The sequence below is a fragment of the Impatiens glandulifera genome, chromosome 2 (genome assembly GCF_907164915.1).
Source record: "Impatiens glandulifera chromosome 2, dImpGla2.1, whole genome shotgun sequence".
In the NCBI taxonomy this organism is placed as follows: Eukaryota; Viridiplantae; Streptophyta; class Magnoliopsida; order Ericales; family Balsaminaceae; genus Impatiens; species Impatiens glandulifera.
The window spans coordinates 1,824,676-1,845,132 of record NC_061863.1 but is presented as its reverse complement, the minus strand read 5'-3'; the positions used below and the strand labels follow the sequence as shown (position 1 = coordinate 1,845,132).

Sequence of the window (20,457 nt, the reverse complement as noted above, 5' to 3'; positions counted from 1 at the left end):
AATCTAAATAGCTCACACGAGTAGTTCTGTTCATTCAGATCCCTAGGCTCCCTAGGCCATTAGATGTACCCAATTATGTTCTAATGGTTTTTGTTGGATAAAATAAGAAAAAAGTTTTAATTTGAGCAGGTTAATATTTATTTGAATTAAGTTTATTAAATAATTATTATTTAATTAATTAGATAATTTTAAACTTTTAAAAATTAATCAAATTGTCCTCAGAAGGATTTAACCATTTTCACTAAATAAATAAGTGCAAATAATGTTTTTTTGGATCATGCTAGCTTTCTATACTTAAATATAAAAAAAAAACTTTTGTTCTTCCCCCAATGCTTTGAAGTTGTAACATTTTTAATCCTTGTTAAAATTGATGAATACTAAACAATTTTGGTTTTACTCATTCTTTTTTGAACTTGTTTGTAAGTAGAGTTTAAATTTGAACCCAGTGTTAGTTTTTTCAAAATAAGGAAAGAACAAAAAATATATGTCAGCAGCCATTGTCAGATCTGAAAATTAGGGGTTGATCACCTTCACGCATACATATATTTGGTGGAGTGGTAGAACACATGAACTAGTCTTAACTCCGAATCATTTTAAAAAAACTATATGTCAGTGAATGATTTTGATTTTTATAAAAAATAGTTAGACGGGGTTGTTTGAAAGAAATCAAAATATTTTTCCGTTGAATAAGTGGAGTTTTGAGATTATTTAAATTAATTTTTTAATTTTTTTTTATATATTTTTTAGTTGATGAATTAAATGAGTTGATATATAATTAAAAGATAACATTATTTAAAAAAAAAAAACAATATTAAACAATTTTTAAGAATTTGAATAATTATTTTGTGAGAATCGAATTTAAGTAGTGACATGTCTCTCTCCAAATAATTTCTTAAAGCTTTGTTATGAGAATGTAACATTTCCATTAACTTGAAAAAAAAAAACATACCCCTTTCATGTTTATTCATAATGATGTCTAGGGTAATTCAATAGTTCAACACTAAAATGAATATCATTGGTCTGATGAAATCAAAAGATGAAGTCAATTTGATAATCCAAAAGTCCCATAATTTTGAGACTGAATTTCATGTGAAGTTCTAACATATGACAAAGGTTATTTGATAGAGTTTGTTTTTAACTATCACAATCACTTTCGATAATATCATTAAATGCTAAACTTTTGTATAAATAACATAGTACAAGCATTGTAAACAGAGTTACTAAGGTGTTGGTACATGACAACTTTGGAACCATAATTTATTACCAAATTCTCACATGGAATTTGAAGATGAAGAATTAATCTCATCTCTTTTGAAAGTTGAGTGACTTGATTGAATAGGCAAATATAAAAATAAAGAAGAGCACAAAACTAATTAGAATCATAGCAACATAACCCACCATATCGTGTTTATAATCGTAATAATCCCTCAAATACTTTTTCACCGATTCTCCCGATTCAAGCTTGTTTTCGACGTCCCCATATTGTGAGACTAACAAACCATATATCGTCCAAGATAAGGGAGAACTATAGTAATACCACTTCCACCATCCCGGAATCCTCTACATAATTGAAAGATCGAATCAAAACATAGATCTACTAGTGAGAATGTCATAGATAGATCAAGATTATGTAACAACTTACGGTTGATGGGATGAAATATCCGGAGAAAAGGTTCCATAATTGATAAAACGCGAATGCAGCTATGTTTGCAATCGTGTGGTTTGGGGTGACCGCGACAACCATCATCCCATATAATGTGAAGTATAGTATTGTAAGGTATGAGAAGAGATAGTACCACAAGAACTTTGCAGCTGTCCATTTAAATCCTATCATGGAATACACTATAACAACATATATGGTTGATTGTAGGAGAACATGTGGAATCTCAATTATAACCTATGACAAAAAAAAATCTTGTTAAAAATCAGGAAAAGTTATAAAGATGAATGCGATTAAATAACACAAAAATTTACGTGAAAATATTCAAAAAAATGTAAAATATGGATAAAGAAGAAAACTTCCAATAAATTAAAAATTAGGTTTAGGAGATTATAGAAAATAAGAAGAAACCCTAATAGTGAATTTCATTATCTATAAAGGTACCTACTTTATTAACAACATCTTAATTGAGTTCAATCAAATTTGATGTGATTAAAAATATAACATATCTTAATTGTGTAAACCTAGTTGTAAATTTCATTATTTATAAAGGTACATATCATAGTAACAACAATGTCCAACAAAATTCAAGTTTTCTTTTATCGAATCTAAAATTCAGTCAACTCATTCGGATTCACCAAAACTCCAATAAATCTTAATTGTGTAATAGGTTATTCAAATCGAGACCTAAAATTTATTCATGTTACCCTAGGTAGTTAAACTTTTCAATTTCCATAGAGTTTATAGAAAATATTAACATTTGTTACTCAGTTTTAGATTGATCCAAATTATTTTACCTGAGCAAAAGCATATGGCAAAGCAGAGAACATTCCAGCTGATTTTTCTCTATAAAACACTGTTCTCTCTATTGAGACAATAGGTTGTACTGCTGTGGCATTTGACACACCAATGAGCATAATTGTACAATACATTGCACCCATTGCATTGACTAAATCTTGTTTTGTATCCCTGCATCAAATCCAAACAATATAATATATATAAACTCATCATGATTACCCGAATTTCGAAAAAAAAAAGAGATGAAATCGAATAATCCACAAACGTTTTCGATCCAAGATTCCAGAAAATGGTGCTGAAGATAAGAGCGACGACGGTTGTGAAAATGATTCTAATCGCCGTGTAAGTTGGGTTTCGCCAATATGACAAGTGTTGTTTCCATAAGCAAGCCTTGAATTGTGTTACAAAAGATTGCGAATACTTAGTAGGAAAATGAAGATCTTTTGAACCGGGTTGGGGTTTGTTTTTTTCATCGAGTATAGCTTTGTTTCTCCTAGTTCACACAAAAAATATATTAAGAATATGATGTAACCGAGTTTAAAGAAGAAATTAAACAATTGTTTAAATTAATTGTACTTGTATAGATCCGATTTTTCATAAATATCGGCAAAATTAATTCCGAGAGATGTTTCTTGTGACACTGACGACACCTCAAGCATCCATGTCGCAGGATTGTAACCATCTTTAATTTTTTCAACCCCACTTATTGCCTAATTTAACAATATTTATTTGTTAATAATAATATGTCAAGGCATTGAAATGTTATTTTTCAATATTCTACAATAATATATACCTCGAAATAGTTGATGAGATCGATCGAGTGTTGCCCCAAGGGACCGAAATAGATTTGTTTGCCTCCTCGTTTGAGAAGTAGTAATTCATCAAAGCTGTCGATTATGTCTATGCTTGGTTGATGAATCGTGCATACAATAGTTCGTCCAGTGTCCACAATGTTCCTTAGGGTTCTCATCACGATTGCAGCCGCTCTAGCATCGAGCCCCGAGGTTGGTTCGTCCATGAATATTATGGACGGATTTGCTACAAGTTCAACTGCAATGGTTAGCCTTTTGCGTTGCTCGGTTGAAAGGCCATTGATACCGGGCATACCCACAAGTGCGTCTCTTAATGAAGTTATTTCCACGAGCTCCATAACCTCTTCGACAAACGTCTAAAATTATTTTATTTAAAAAAAAGAGATTTTTTTCATTAGTCCGAGTTAATGCATGGATAGTTTGTAATGTAAGAAAAGCCAAACCAATTATGATATAGTTTTAGAGAAAAATATTAAATGTACCAAGTAAAATAAAAGTTTGATCCTTAATTTTAAAGAAAACTCCTAACAAAAAACAAATCAATTTAAAATATTTTATGGAATTGAAGTTGAATTTATACGGAAAAAAATATGGGTAAATTTATTTGAAAATAATTTTTTTTTTCTCAAATATCTAATCTTGATGATTTAGAATAGATAATAAGATGAAATTAATACTTTTTTCTTGTCCAAATTGAGCTCTAGCTCAATGAGTGACTTATATGAAAATTTTGATACTTTTGAATAGTTTTGAGGGATTATTCAAAGTAAAAGGTAAGGCTTATGCAATTATATTTGATGTAAATTATAGCAAATGTTTTACCTTTCTCGACACATTATTGACCTCTTTAGGCAACCTAAGCCAAGCCGAGTAATTCAAGGATTCGTAAATAGTTACATGAGGAGAATGAATGTCGGTTTGCTCGCAATATCCCGCAATTCGTGCAAACGTTTCTTGCTTCTTTGGATAACCCGATATCATGATACTTCCATCTATGTATCCTCCTGTTTTTCGACCAGCCAATACGTCCATCAAAGTGGTCTTTCCAGCTCCACTTACGCCCATCAATGCTGTTAAAATTCCCGGTCTAAAATATCCACTTACGCCTTTCAAAAGCTCCAACCGTTCTTCGTTTACACCTAATTTAACCTTCATCTCTTGTGGCATATTAACGGAATATCTAATTTGGTCGAATGTGATCAAAAGGGGTTCGAAAGGTAGAACCATTCCACGTTTCTTCTTATTAGTTCCATGTTCATTATTTGTCTCGGCTTCTATATCGGGCACATCCGCTAGAATTGTTTGTGGCTTACTAATTGCTGCAAAATAATAAAGAATATTTGTTACTAAAGATTGAACTTTATTATAATTTAGATATTGACTACAAAATTAATTTGTTGCTTACGGTTAAGGTAAGTAAGAGCCAATGTGTAAAATAGGTTAAATAGAATAATATATCCAATTAAAGCCCCTATTCCAATCCAATACCATCTTGCTTGATGGAAAAAACTTTTGGAGATCATTAGCACCTCTCCTAATGTTTGATTCGTATTCGGAAAACTCTGTAAAAAAATAATAATTAAGATTCGAACATCGGTAAAATGTTTAAGACGTGGTTTATACATTGTTTTTATTATTACAAGTCACATTCACATTTGCGATAAACCATGATATTTCATAAAATAAGTCAATTTGAGAAAAAAAAATATACTTACTTGATGCCAACTATTCCCAAGAAATTCGTTCACGATGATTGCATTTTGACCATACATCATAGGCGAGCTCCAATATCCCCATATCCATGCATCACTTATGTTGTCTAATAAGGAAAAGACGTAAATCTTTTTTTGAAGCTATTTATAAATGTAGACAAAACAAATGGTTACGAAATAAATAGCTTAAAGTAAAACCAAATCACAAAATCCTAACAAATGTTCCAATATTTATACATGTTTATATCCTACCCACAATATTGCGTTAAGTTTAAACGAATCTCATTCATATCATTTTGCATTAACCATTTTTAAAAATATTGTCCTGGCAAAATAAAAATTTTGTCACCAAAACTCTTTGATAGAAGAGAATTGACCTACTTAAAAACACTTTTATTTTATTTTTTCTCAAATTCTCTTATTTGAAATCATCATTAAAAAGAAAAATTGTGTTACTTATATCTTACCTTTAGATATGGAAAATCCACTGAACAACACAACAAGAAGCAACGCGGACAAGCCACACGTGTTTGCAATAACAATGTTTCTTCCAAGCGATGCCATGAGCCGAAAAAGCGAAGAAGCCATTTGTATAAAACATAGTAGTAAAAGGTATTGTTTGAAAAACCTGTCATTTGTAGTTGTTAATGATCACTAGAGGCTAAACCCCTACATGTTTTGATAGCATAATAATTACTTAATTACCTTGTAACGTTCGAGTCAAATCCTATGACATAATAAGTCACGAAAACCCAAATCCCGACTTCCACCATTGAAATCGGGATCTTAAGGATCCAAGTAGGTAATGAATATGCCCATGTAGGAAAGAATAAGAAATCTCTTTGCTTGTAAAACACGGGAAGTTTTAAAATTGTCATCGCAAGCTCTGTGTAGCCTATGAACAAAATCGTCAGCATAATATAGAACGTAGCTCCCATGTAAATCTCACCATCTTCTATTGTATTTTTGGACAACTTTGATCTAAGGTAAACTGTCATTGTGACGACAGCCATAAATGCAAGCTACAATATAAATACTCGAATTTGTTAAGGTTAAAGTGTATTTTTATAAGTAAAAATGTGGTTGGTTCGACCCTTACTTGAAAAAGCTTGGATTTGTATACGAATGAATTTCTCTGCATGAGTAAGTATTCTCTTGAGATACAAGCTTTCAAAAGATCCTTCTTAGGGGCACCGTATTTTTTAGTCGTCAAGGCTTCGGGATGACTAGTTGTTTTGTCGAAAGGGATCGCGAGTTGGTCGGCTAAGTTTTGGCCTACATGGAAAGATTGAAATGCGTCTGCAAATTCTTTGGCACTAACGAAGGTGTAAGGTTCCTCTTTCAATATCCAATATTGTTTTTGGTCCTTCTTTGATGTTACCTACATGGTTTTCCAAAAGAACAAAGTAAAATCATTATAAGCCTTCTAACATTACATTTTGAGGTCAATATTAGCTACAAATTCATAAACATGCATATAATATGTAACATGACATAGATTTTTAGATCATTTCAATCATTTGTTTAGTACATTTTTTTTAAATGAGATTTTTTTATATAAAATAATTTATTAATATATAATAATAAAATATTTTAATATTTTAATTAATAAATTAAATAATGTGACCGTATTATTTTTGATTCGAGAAATTGTGCTTTCAAAAATATCGTTTTTTTGGATCGAGAGATTTTGACAGATGATAAATGCATAAAAATAATGCAGTATGGTTAGTCGAAGTAGAATGTGTTGTGAAAAAGTGGAGACGACACCTGACTTGTTTTTGCATTACAAATGAGTGACTACGATTTGGAGTCTATTTTGAAACATGATTCACATTAAATGAGTAATGCCTAAGTCAATCGTCGACCGTTAGGATGTTTGGATATAAACCGCGAGCTCGGTTGGATTGACTCGATAGGTTCCAATCTAGTGAACTATTTGACTTAAAAGGAACACTAAAATTTTTAGTGATCGCGGTTGACCAATGTATTTACTCTCCAACAACGCGATTATCATAACGATATGAGAGCTCTCTTCTAAACAAACGGTAGAAACTATCGAGTCACCTCATTTTTTTATATTGTTAACCCTTAATTTATGTTATGTTGGTTGGTTAGTTCATAATAATATTTTGATTTTTGTTTTCATAGAAATAATTTATTTATTAATTAAAAGATATTATATACTTATCTAAAATTCATAATTCGACTTACTTCTTGAAGGAAGTCAGCAATCCCTTTCCTTTGAGGGCACTTAAACCCCATAAACTGGAAGAACTCCAATACGTTTTCCCGGGGACCTTGATACATGATTTTCTCGTCGGCGACGAGAATGATTTCGTCAAAGAGATCGTATGTTTCCGGCGACGGCTGCAGTAGAGAGATGATAGCTGTCCCCTGCAGGATATGGACGAACTGCTTGATTGAATTCACGATCTGAAACGTCGTAGAACTGTCCAATCCCGTCGATATTTCATCCATCATCAGCGCTCGAGCAGGTCCAACCAACATCTCTCCTGAAATTCATGTTCATTCAAATCAGATCATTCTCCACATCTGTAATTATTTTGATCGATTATCAATTTACCGACTGTGACGCGCTTTTTTTCTCCTCCTGATATGCCGCGTATCATTCCGTCTCCGACTAGCGAATCGGCACAGTTTTCCAGACCTAGAATCTGCACAGGAACGGAGTTCATCAGATCCGGATCCACTCGTGGTGGTAATCTCTAAACTACAAATGATTATGTGAATTTCTATTCATACTCTGAGTGTATAGTCCGTTACGATAGCTTCTTGTCCTTCTAATGAAGCAGCCTATTAAGATTCATTCAATTGCATTGAAATTAGGTCTAAATACTCTGCTTCCGAGATTCTTATTTACTGCAGTTGGTTACCTTCATGAAGATATCAATATCTAGATCAGGTTTAATGTTTGCCTGTTTTTCTCTCCTTGACAATTCAGCTAACATCTCTGCATATGGATTGTTAATTCATCAAATTTAAGTTTTCGAAAAAAACTTCATCTTAAATCTTAATTAACTGACCATATCGACTGCCGATTCCTTGACATCTAGCTGAGAAAGCTAGTGTTTCTCTCACAGTCAATTCTCCTATATGTAGGTCATTCTGGCTAATGTATGCTGATGTTCTTTGTGGAACAAACTCTTCCATTCCATGTCCATTGTATGTCACTCTTCCTGAAACCTGTTGTAAATTCAATACGTTTATAACTCAACTACATAAAGGGAAACAAAATTAAGAAAACATGTATCCATTGCACTTGCTTTTAGTTCTGAACTGAGTTTTCCTGCCAAAGCCAGTAGTAATGTAGTTTTACCAGAGCTTGGTGGACCTAGTAATAATGTCATTCTGTGAAGAACTTTGTTAGTTTCTGTGAAAAGAAAATAAGGAATTGGATTTTGTATGTTCCTTTAACCTGCCAGGTTTGATGATTCCACTGAGATCGTTGAGGATTGTAAAGGGTTTCTTTCTAGTTGGAAGAATGTGTAGGACATTCAAGAATCCCTATTTTAAGGAAGAGAGAACGAGAGTTTTGTGACATGAATTATATATATGAAATGGTTCTAACTGAGAATTACCTCTAGGATATTTTTGAAGAAGTTGAACACTGTTGGAAGCGCCCTGCTGCCAACATAAGCCTCTGCATCAACTTTGAGATGTTCAAACCGAACTTCGATCTTTGGAAGTTCAATCCCTACCCTGTATAGAAAAAGTATTGAAAATGAGAATACATAAATGAAAAGAATCAGGCTTTTTTGTTTCTTTACCTGTCAATACGTTGCTTGAGTTTCCGCAAGAACTTCTCATTGTCTTCATTAGCTACTTTCACTAACTTCTCTAGAATGTTCTTCTTCTCCAGCTGCTCTAGATCTGCTATATCGATTTCTCTTGGCTGGTTGCTGTCTTCAGTCAGTACACCTCTCCTTATACGTAGGTAAGTTGGTAACTTTTCGATTGCAGCCCATTTCAGTGCTTCTTCGTCATCTTCATCACGAATTGATGTTGAGAAAAGTTCCCTATTGCTTCCCCTAAACATTCTGGAACTGCCTAACCTGGTACTATTCATTCTCAACCCATCACCACTTTCCATTTTCAATATTCTAAAATAGATAAGCTTTTCTGAAATGTATCGTGATGAATTGTTTTGTGTTCTGTCTCTCTAGTGTGTCTATTTATAGAGTTTTAGAGCTTGTTTGATGTGGGGTTTATTTGAAAAAAGTGGTATTTTTTGGGTTAAAATACCATGTGATTGAGATGAAGGTTAGTGTCATATGATTGCTGACACTGTAGCTTAAAGGGTTATAAAATCAATAGATTACATTTAAAAAAAATGAAAACTTGCATTGTCTAAGCAGCAGTAGAGACAAATGTTTCCTTTTCATTTTTTTAAAGTGTAATCTATTTATTTATTTTGTTCTTATAAGCCACAATAAACTCATTTATGTTATCTCGATTACACACAAAGTAATATCATTAGGATAGCTCAAGTTAAAAGAATTTTTCCTAAGAAACCATAAGTGTCATGTTTGATTACCACTAAGAACCCCCTAAATTGAAGGGGTTTATGACTGTCGGGTCGTGTTAGCTTACTTCAGAGAATAAACTTTAGTTAAAAAAAAAAAATGATAATAATATCTATTTTACAGATTCAGTGAGCAATAACACAAAGAGTCTACTATAGGAAGCAAAATAGCTATTATCTTGGTAAAATGTATTATTAAACTACAATATAATAATAGAAAAATGTTATGAAGCATGTATAATAGGGGAAAAAGACAATAAATTGAATTGAGAAGATTAGTATTTGATGAATAATGAAACTAATTCTCTACAAATATTTTAAATTTGAATATATCTCAATCATATTATATTCAAATCTCCCAATTTAGTTCCTCAATTCAACTTAAAGCATTTTTTGTAGAAATCAAACCTGAGAACTTTAGTTCTCTTAGATAGGGTTAATTCAACTTAAAGCATTTTTAGTAGAAATCAAACTCGAGAACTTTAGTTCTCTTAGATAGGGTTGTAAACGACATGAACCAAGCCGAATAGTTTCCATGCTCGAGCTCGGCTCATTTAACATATATTCGGGCTCGAGCTTCTACAATAGAGCTTGAACTCGGCTCGTGAGAGAGCTAGTTAAGAGTTCGTTTAGTCAACATATCTGTCAATGTTTGATAAGCTTGCTCACAAATTATTTATTTATATTTTTTTGTAAAAAAACACATCTTTTTGAATTGTCTTCTTCCATGTATTATGACAAAATTGTAGGTTAAAATTTTTGAATTATCCATGTATCTTTTTTGAATATATACAGGAATCAGGATGATTCTTCAATAGCTTATAGCTTATCTTTTTGGGATCTCTCTTCACTTACTTGTAAAGGTACATTCATATACGCCGGTAATTTATTTTATTTTTTTTTTATCTTTTTATCGGTAAGCAAGCAAAAGCCAAATTCAAATTGGGGAAGAAATTATATGAAATAAAATTGTAATTGAATACGTCTATGAGACATAATAATTATTATGTAATTCCTTCATAAGATTCAAATCAAATCAATGTTAGGTTTATAATCAATGCCTAGAAAGTATACGCCATGGTTGAAGAAGTAAAATTCCAAACTGAAAAAAGTTAAGCAATCAAAAAGAACTTTCCATGGTTAGATTAGTCAAATCCCCGAGTTTCATTTTCTTTAGCGGTCGCAAATATTAAGTCATCTAATACAATCTTAACATTTTCCATTGTTGGAAAGTTGCTTCTTGGATTGAATTTTAGTTTTTACTTGTTGATTGAAAAATAAGCTTATTAATGCGGGTTACGACTTTTTGTTGTTGTTATTGTAAGTGATATCATTTATTAACAGGCTGCCTTTTATGACTTTACATAGGGGATCTAATTTAATCTCAATAAAATTAGAAGATTTTATTGAAATTGATAGCTAGAGTTCATTCATGTGTTTCTTCATAGTGTATTAATTGTTAAAGTTTGGCTAATCAGTACAAGCATTTATGAGTTATAAATAATTGGCTCATCAGTTTGTAAGTATTCATTTATTAGCAGGCCTACCTTTACCTGTTCTATTGATTCATTGAAAAATGACTTTTAACAAACCTTGAATACAATATTGTATAATTCACTTACTTGTATTTTAACAAATAATTAAATTCATACTTAAAAATAGAACACTTAATTTCATTTGATATATTTATTTGTTATTTGTGACAAATCATGTTATAAGTTGTATTAAATTATTATTTTTATAGGTTTTTACCGTTTGGTTGATTTTCGGGATTAAATAAATCAATAAAAACAAGTTTTATCTTTAAGAAAAACAACTATCATATGTACTGAAAGTGGTTCGGTAGTTGTTTTCAATAGAAAATTCTTCCAAAAAGGTTGGTTTTAAAAAATTTAAATCTTTAATTGTTGGTTGATTGTTGAATGGAAGTTCAGTTTGGTAGGTATTATGAGATCGATTTGGTTTGTGAATTAGTTTTAATTATTATTGAAGAATTAAAAGAAATATTGGTTTTGCTCTTGCTATTTATTTTTCAGCAATTGAGATAATTAGGCAAACATTTCTTTTTTGGGTTACTAATATCTTATTTATTGAAACAAGTTTTTATTAGTATTAATATCATTTTAACAATTCTATTTTTCAAAAAAATATTATCATCAAATTCATTAGGATAATTCATGTAAAAAGAGGGGTTGTTAACTTAAAAAAAACTAAACTATTATAATGTGAATATAAGTTTGTTTTTTTAGTTTAAAAAGTTAATATGTTCTTTCACATTGACTTTGAATTGGATTTTAGACATGACTTTAGATACGCTAGTTAGTTATAATGTGAATATAAAGAAAAAGTGAAAACGATTTTTTTAAGATAATGAAATGGTGATTATAACCACCACCCAATTTTTTAGTTTATTGTTGGATTTAGGATTGTGAAACATTTTTGTATTGATTTGTCACAACTTTATTTATTGAACAATAAAATATAATAGTAGATCTAGAAAATGAAGAATACATTCAATAAGCAAAATAAGGTACATTCTTCATTTATTTAGCCCAATATAGATGGCTAAGTTACATGCTATACTAGAAGCATTTATTGTTTTTGTCTATTTAAACATAGATATAAATAATAATTATTTTTTAAATTTAAAAAATTACACAATCTACCTTTGTGACTCTTAATTTCAACTTATAACTCTTTTATAATTTGAGTTATCGTGGTGAAATAAAATAATTAAGGATTTTAAAATAGGATAATTATAATTGAGTTTTAATTTGATAAAAACTTCTTAAATATGTTAATATCAAAACTTAAGTGCTAGACACTATACACATGTTCAAGTGATAATGAAGGTTCAACCTAACCAATTATCTAGGCATGAACTTGGACCACCCAACAAAATATTTCACCAAACTTATAAATTATTATTATTTTTATATTTAAAAAAATATATTAAAAAATAAATAAGTTGGATAACCAATACAACTCATATACTATGGATGTTTATGTGAATAATAAATACATTCAAATTTTATATTGAAATCACTTGAGATAATATTAATAATAAACTCATTTACATCTATTTTTCTTATTTTTCTTTTTACTCTCTTTTGATAGATCACATTTTTTCTTCATTCTTTTTTGGTGTAGGCCTTGATTTATCTTGGTTGGATTATTCATTCTTTTTATTTTAGGGTTTGATTTATCTTAGTTGGAAATTAAGGACTTCTTCGAATTTGAATTAATGTAATAATCAGTTATTTGAAAAATAATAGTTTGTGATGATTTTGAGGTGTATATTTTTTTTAAGTAAAAAGACTTTTATAAATATATAATGAGTAATTTAAAATAAATAATATTTTAGTTAATGAATTAATTAATTTGATATGAGAAATAAAAAAATAATTATATTTTTATGTTATGATTATTCAAATAAACTCAAACGAAGTTGAGATATACAAGAATGAAATACTTGTGAATTTGAACATAAAACAATAAAGATTAGTGTTCACATTTTTTCATAGAATATAGATCAAAATACTAAGAGTTCTGTCTAAAAGATTATTAGTTCAAGTCTTTATGTCAATATTAATTAAATAGTTTGTGTTTCCTAATGAAGATACATGAACAAAAGTATTAAAAATATTATATGTAAGTTAGAGATGTCTTTGGTTTAAATTTTAATTCTTTCTTTCTGAATTTGTTTCCTGATATATTTCTCCAAATATGAGACATGAAATACAAATATTAACTATATTATATAAGTTAAGAGTAACTCTTAATGTCTAAAAATTCAATGGTCACTGTAAGAAACATTATGAATGTATTTAGTTCAATTTTTATTTTATTTTTTACTTTGTAGGTTTGTTTCTTAAAATTATTTGAAAACTCTTAAGAAAAAGTTATACAATATAGATGTTTCCATATACATTGTAGGGGCAATAAAATCATAACTATGATAAATAAAATTTAAATTTGATCTCTTTTCACTTAAATTTCGTAGATTTCTTAAGAGGACGTGAGCATATTGGCGCATATTAGACATAGATTCAATAATTTGAGCCTTTTTGGTATATCATTTTATCACTTAAATAAAGAAATTAAAAAAAAAATTGGCTAAAAATTGTTATAACCCCATTTGGCTCCACCTTCTAATGAACCAAAACAACATATCGACCGAGTTTGTTCGCATTCTTCTACCCGGGAGGCCATTTCATTTGCCTTCCACCGAACACATGTAGGTGAAGATGATAAACCGATTGACATGCGGCAGGGCCACTATTGATAACAACTCGAAAGCCATCAAGAATACCTTCTTTCTCTGCTACAATTTTTGCAGCATAAAAAAGCTTTCCCAATATTTCTTCGTGCCTTGCTTCCGCCTATACAATACATATATATATTAAGTTATAAATGTAAGATGTTATCCGTGATACATATAGTTAGCAATATAATCGATTAGGCTAGTCACAATACTTTTTTATATGTACTTTTGAAAATGAGATTTCGTCATGTTAACATCTCATTCAAAAAGTTATAATCTTTCCATTATTTATACACGATTTTATAATTTTAATAAGTGAAAATAGGCCATGGAAACTCAAACAGTAATGCAAGAAAACTTAATTGACTAGGTTTATTTCTTCTAAAACTATCAATCTCTAACTAAGTTATGTTTCAAAACATTATCTCGTCTACATCAAAATATTTGACAAAAATAAAAGAAGTATTTCGACATTTTCAAGTATAAACTAACTAACTATAGCTCCAAAAAGTGTTTCCAAATAGACCTAAAGCTCTAATTTAATGAGACAAGTATGCAATTAACCTCTTGACTTAGATTACAGAACCATCACAAGTTGAATATAACTTGAAAATATGAAGATGCATATTAGTATAATGAATGATCGACAACATGATGATTTTCTCTACACTAGAAATCTTGATGGATAAAACAAGAAAGAAGATGAAACATGAAATGATTGGGAAAAAAAATACCTTGCCAAGCTGTGTTAACCCATCCCTTAACTTTGGTATAACCACAACATGAATAGGAGCTTGCGGATTGATATCTCGAAATGCCAGGACATACTCGTCCTCATACACTATACTCGAAGGAATCTCTTTGGATATTATCTTGTCAAATCTAACATCCAACCAAAATGCATTATTAAGGTTACAACTAGGACCTATTAGAACATCTTAAGAATAAATTATTTATATATTCCATGAAGCTAGCTGTTAAAGTATTGGGATAATTGGTATTTTCCTTTTGAAACTTTGATGTGATTCTCAAATTGCTCCCTAAAGGATATGATATGTATACCAGACACTGTAATCACGTAAAAGTTCAGGTATAAAATATCAATTATCCCTCAAGTATTTCTAGGCTAATCATCATCACCCATGTATTTTATATATAAACCTTAAATGATGTACCACACGATTAAGGTTAGGTATCTGATTGATTAACAAGGGAAGATGAAAAATGTACTTGAATATTTACATGGTTGGATCTTCCTTATCTGCCAGAGATGAAGATGCTTTTGCAGAAGCCTCTTCATCATGTGCAGCAGCAATAACATGTTTCCCCCTGTCAAAAACACAGCAAAAAAGGAATTTTTGGTAAAAACAAAAAAGTTTAGAAGCCAAAAAAGGGATATTCATCACATGTAACTCAATAGTTGTCTATAATAGTTGTTTATAAACGTGGCCAAAAGGGTTCGATTTCATCTGAAAGCGCTTTAAACTTAAGCGGGGGCATGACTGTGGGGTGTCATGCTAGTTTTCCTTTAATTCAAAAAAAAAATAGTTGTTTATAAACAAAATGTATTCCATATAGTACAGAAAATTCACCTTAAACACTGACGTGGAAATTGGGCAATGGAACTACGTTTGTTTGATGCTCCTATAATTGCCAAAGCTCTTGCACTCACCAAAGTAGTCCTATTTACACTTTATAGTAAGCAGCAGAATTGGGGTGTTTAATTTCTTGAATATTAAGAAAGAAAGGAAAATAGAGGCTTTTTACCTGAAAAAGGGAGAAGAGAGAACCGCGACAGCCATTGATGTGTAAAGTATCAGATACTTGAATTTAACTATCCTCTAGGTCTAGATGAAACATGGAGAAGATTAGGAAATCTCTTTAATCATTTACAAAATGGCTTTACTATGAATAAATGGACATAAAATTAATCCGGGGTTGACTCCAATCGAAAATTATATGAACCACCCTTATTAATTAACAGGGATAGTTTCAACCCTTAAAAATTGCAGGGAAGAGGAAGAATAAACCGACTTGAAAAGGAATTCAAATGAATGCAAATGGTTAACACCAGATATATGAGTAACAAAGATCAATGTAGATGCAGTTGTCAACATTGAAGATTAATAGAAGACAGCAAATTCATCAACTAAAACCGAGTCAACATTCGTAGCCAAGTTATGTCTTCCCGAAGTTATGTCAAAACTAGCCTAATCAAACTAGACATTCCAATAATGAACCAGATTGGTTTTGAGAATATGAATCATTTTGCTCAACAATTTTGCACCAAATGTTTTTCAATCACATTACTTTTCAACATTTCATGTCCAAATGATCATTCAAAAGAGCTTTCAAACCTAATCCAACTGAAGCAATAGATTCTAAATTTTCAAACCTAAGCTAATATGAAGCAATATGGTCGAAGATTGGAAATTGAGCGACGATTTCAACAAGTTATCATTTGAAGTTCTAATTCAAAGCATCATCAAACGAATTTCAGAAAATAAATCGGAAACGAACAATTGGAGCTTCATATATTCAACATTTATTCATAGCATGATTGAAATTGGAATTACAAGAACTTTAGAAACAAAATCTAATCTATGGATCAAATTACAAGAGCTTTAGAGACCTTACATGGATCTTGCCGGAAACCGCTACTGCTCCGACTTCGCTCCGGCCGCCTGGAGCTCGACTAGAGGACTGGAATGGATATCATATATTATTTCTTCTTTTATTATTATTCCTAATAAATAAATATTTATTATTTTACTGTAACATGATAAATGAAATGAAAAATAATTTTTTTTGAAATATATTACAATAATGAATATTGTTATCAATATACATCAAACACACAAATATTTACAGTTTAAATCTAAATAAGAGGTTAACATAATTTTTTTTTATTATAATTTTGAAATTTTTATCTTTTTTATTTTATTGTTTACAATATAAACTATTTAAAACTTATTTATTTACATACATGAATTAATTTATACCAAGTAATATTTAATTATATACATAATTTGATTTAAATTGGTTATCTATATATATATAATGATGCTTAATTTTTAAAGTGTCCGGATTGCCGGGTCGAGAGCTGTGGTTAATTTGGATACTTGGTTCGGATTGTGGGTTGACTCGCCTTTAAATTTAAAACGGTTAAAAATAAAATTAAAAATGCTAGAGGTATGTTTCGAACTTGCAACCTAACAAAAAAAAGTACAACTCTTTAACCAACTAGGCTACAAAGACTTTATATTTTAAATTCAACACCAAATTTGATAAACGCGGGACGTTTTAATATTAATATAAGTTCAACTTTTTAACTAACTAATCTATATATATATAATGATGCTTAATTTTTAAAGTGTCCGGATTGCCGGGTCGAGAGTTGTGGTTAATTTGGATACTTGGGTCGGATTGTGGGTTGACCCGCCTTTAAATTTAAAACGGTTAAAAATAAAATTAAAAATGTTGGAGGTATGTTTCGAACTTGTAACCTAACAAAACAAGTACAACTTATTAACCAACTAGGCTACAAAAACTTTATATTTTAAATTCAACACCAAATTTGATAAACGCGGGACGTTTTAATATTAATATAAATTCAACTTTTTAACTAACTAATCTATATATATATATATATAATAATAATGCTTAATTTTTAAAGTGTCCGGATTGCCGGGTCGAGAGCTGTGGTTAATTTGGATACTTGGGTCGGATTGTGGGTTGACCCGCCTTTAAATTTAAAACGGTTAAAAATAAAATTAAAAATGTTAGAGGTATGTTTCGAACTTGCAACCTAACAAAAACAAGTACAACTCTTTAACCAACTAAGCTATAAAAACTTTATATTTTAAATTCAACACCAAATTTGATAAACGCGAGACGTTTTAATATTAATATAAGTTCAACTTTTTAACTAACTAATCTATATATATATATAATGATGTTGAGTAAATGGATATTTGGGTCGGATTTTGGGTTTACCCACCCATAAACTTAAAACGATTAAAAATAAAATTAAAAATGTTATCCGTAATTTTTTTCACGATTTTTTATATTATTAATCGTGCACGGGCTAAATGCTAGTTTTTATAATTCTCAATACATTATAGTTCAAAATCTATTTATTTTAAAAATATTTTTGATATCATATTTGGATTATATTCCATATATAACAATATATTTTTATTTAAATCTAGACTTAAAATTTGAGACTGTTTTTTCTTAAACGTTTAAATCAGTATTATTATTTAATTAATATATTAAAAGTTCCTATAATATTTGTTAATTAACCTAAAAAATTGAATTATAATATTTAATCCTTTTATTATTATTATTATTCTAAATTTTTGATTGAGTTAATTTTAATAATCTTTAAATTATTTTAAATAATCTGTCTTTACATTTGAAAAACGGAAGGAAGACTAAAATAGAGTTTTTGAAATTAAACAGCTAATAGAGCACCGTTTCTCCTCTCTATTATCTTTCTGGATGAATGAAAATCAGCACCGTTTCTCTATTATCTTCTTTCTTGTGCACTTATTTTTTTTATTTAAATATAATCTTATTATTTAGTATTTTATTTGTATTTAATATTTTTTTTATTAAAGTTTTATAATATTACAAATATTTTTGATATCATATTTGGATTATATTCCATATATAACAATATATTTTTATTTAAATCTAGACTTAAAGTTTAAGACTGTTTTTCCTTAAACGTTTAAATCATTATTATTATTTAATTAATATATTAAAAGTTCTTATAATATTTGTTAATTAACCTCAAAAGTTTTAAGATTCAAATAAATGTTATTGATGTAAAATATTTAATCCTTCTATTATTATTATTATTATTATTATTATTATTTTGAATGAGTTAATTTTAATAATCTTTAAATTATTTTAAATAATCTGCCCAAAATTAGTTAGATTTGAAAATAGAGCACAATGACAATGAAAGGAAGACTAAAATAGAGTTTTTGAAATTAAACGACTAATAGAGCATCGTTTCTCCTCTTATTATCTTTTGGAGGAATGAAACTCATTACCGTTTCTCTATTATCTTCTTGTGCACGTATTTTTTTTTAATTTAAATATAATTTTATTGTTTAGTATTTGTATTTAATATTTTTTATTAAAGTTTTATAATATTATTTTCTTTATTAAACAATAATATTATTTTTTTTATTTAACAATAATATAATAATATTGTATATAGAAAATGTATTATTATTATAAAATTATAAATTAAAATAATAAATATTTATCAAATATTTAAAATATATTAATTATCAAATTATTAATACATTAAATCATTTTATTTTGATATTTAAATATATATATATAGTAAATTTTCATTATATTTTATAAACTTTTATTTTAAAAAATAATATATATATATATATATAAGAATAATTATTCATTTTAAATAATCAATATAAATAAGACAATATATATAATGTTTATATTAGTATTTTATTTTATAATATAGTGTTAAATATATTTTTTTTTGTTTTAATATTTATATATATTTTATAGATTTATATATATATTATAAAATTAATTAATAATTTTAAAAATATTAATTCAAAAGATAAAAAAAATGTTTTAAATATGTTAGTTTTTTATCTTAATATTTTTAATATTTATTAAATAATTAATTAAAAATATTATGAATTATTATCATAAAATATCTTATTATATTAAAAACAATTAATAATTAATATATTAAATAAAAAAATAGTTAAATATTATTTTAAAATTAATTATTTTGATATAAAATTAAAAAATAGATTATTTTAAAAAATATTATTAAATAAAATTACTAAGAGATGAAAAATAAAAAATAAAAAATAAAAATAAAAAGAAATAAAATAATAATTTAATTAAAATATATATATATATATATATATATATATATATATATATATATATATATATATTTAAGTCACTATATTAACTTTTAAATTTTGTGACATTCACTTATTTGTTAATATATGGATTAAGATTAAAAGTAATGTATATAAGAAACTTGAGAATTGAGTTAAATTTTAATAAAATTGTATTAATTGTTTTTTAAATTGGATAAGATAAATATGTTTTTAAAAATAAATTTTAAATTTAAATATATTTATATATATATATATTTATTTTTCTTATTTTTTAATTAAAGTTTGTAAGTTTTTATTTGTTATTATTATTTAAATATTGTTATTACCATTCAAATTTATATAAACATATTTTCTAAATAAAAATATTAAAAGAAGAAAAGAAAGTTAATAGCCATCACAATACCATATTTAATTATATTTAATTAAAGCATTCACAAGTGTATTTGTTGATAACTAGACGTGTATTTGGTTTGGATATAGGAGTTTTCATATAAATAATTATCGTTCACATAAATTTTATTTTTTCATATAATATTTGAGACTGTATTTAATATTTTCATTCGATTAGGTTCCAATTTTAATTTTATAAAAAATAAAATATAGTATTAAAATAAATAAATAAATATATATATATATATATAAACAATTAAAATAACACTAAGACATTTTTAATCAAAAATATATTTTCAAACTCAAAAAAATATTTTTATAATATTTCATTTTACACCAATTTTTTAACATTTTCAATATTAACAATAT

The 20,457-nt window shown here is 28.1% G+C and overlaps 2 protein-coding genes and 2 long non-coding RNA genes across 6 annotated transcripts; 2 read left to right on the top strand and 2 right to left on the bottom strand.

The window, feature by feature from the left end:
* Positions 1–1,207: 1,207 nt before the first annotated feature.
* On the bottom strand, positions 1,208–9,096 carry LOC124924051 (pleiotropic drug resistance protein 1-like). The gene is made up of 21 exons (XM_047464097.1): positions 8,774–9,096; positions 8,585–8,705; positions 8,422–8,510; positions 8,270–8,354; positions 8,030–8,189; positions 7,880–7,956; positions 7,749–7,799; positions 7,570–7,660; positions 7,197–7,498; positions 6,082–6,363; positions 5,688–6,004; positions 5,450–5,610; positions 4,986–5,089; positions 4,676–4,832; positions 4,093–4,589; positions 3,252–3,626; positions 3,035–3,168; positions 2,724–2,951; positions 2,458–2,629; positions 1,643–1,897; positions 1,208–1,560 (listed from the first exon to the last, which is right to left on the bottom strand). The coding sequence occupies exons 1-21, from the start codon at positions 9,094–9,096 to the stop codon at positions 1,303–1,305; spliced, it is 4,239 nt and encodes a 1,412-aa protein (XP_047320053.1). The 3' UTR covers positions 1,208–1,302.
* On the top strand, positions 7,481–9,774 carry LOC124924052. The gene is made up of 2 exons (XR_007098290.1): positions 7,481–7,704; positions 8,866–9,774. It is a non-coding gene; the product is annotated as an uncharacterized LOC124924052 (long non-coding RNA).
* A 586-nt stretch (positions 9,775–10,360) lies between these two features.
* On the top strand, positions 10,361–11,043 carry LOC124924053. Its single transcript, XR_007098291.1, has 2 exons — positions 10,361–10,391; positions 10,873–11,043. It is a non-coding gene; the product is annotated as an uncharacterized LOC124924053 (long non-coding RNA).
* A 2,529-nt stretch (positions 11,044–13,572) lies between these two features.
* LOC124926806 (14 kDa zinc-binding protein-like) lies at positions 13,573–16,518 on the bottom strand. Of its 3 annotated transcripts, none has more exons than XM_047467108.1 (6): positions 16,430–16,518; positions 15,560–15,639; positions 15,385–15,483; positions 15,035–15,121; positions 14,527–14,674; positions 13,573–13,910 (listed from the first exon to the last, which is right to left on the bottom strand). In XM_047467108.1, the coding sequence occupies exons 2-6, from the start codon at positions 15,592–15,594 to the stop codon at positions 13,725–13,727; spliced, it is 555 nt and encodes a 184-aa protein (XP_047323064.1). In that variant the 5' UTR covers positions 15,595–15,639; positions 16,430–16,518; the 3' UTR covers positions 13,573–13,724. The 3 variants fall into 3 exon arrangements, with proteins under 3 accessions (XP_047323064.1, XP_047323065.1, XP_047323066.1); XM_047467109.1 differs by having other exon boundaries at positions 15,385–15,474; positions 16,430–16,516; XM_047467110.1 differs by having other exon boundaries at positions 15,385–15,474; positions 16,425–16,477.
* Between the last annotated feature and the right edge of the window lie 3,939 nt (positions 16,519–20,457).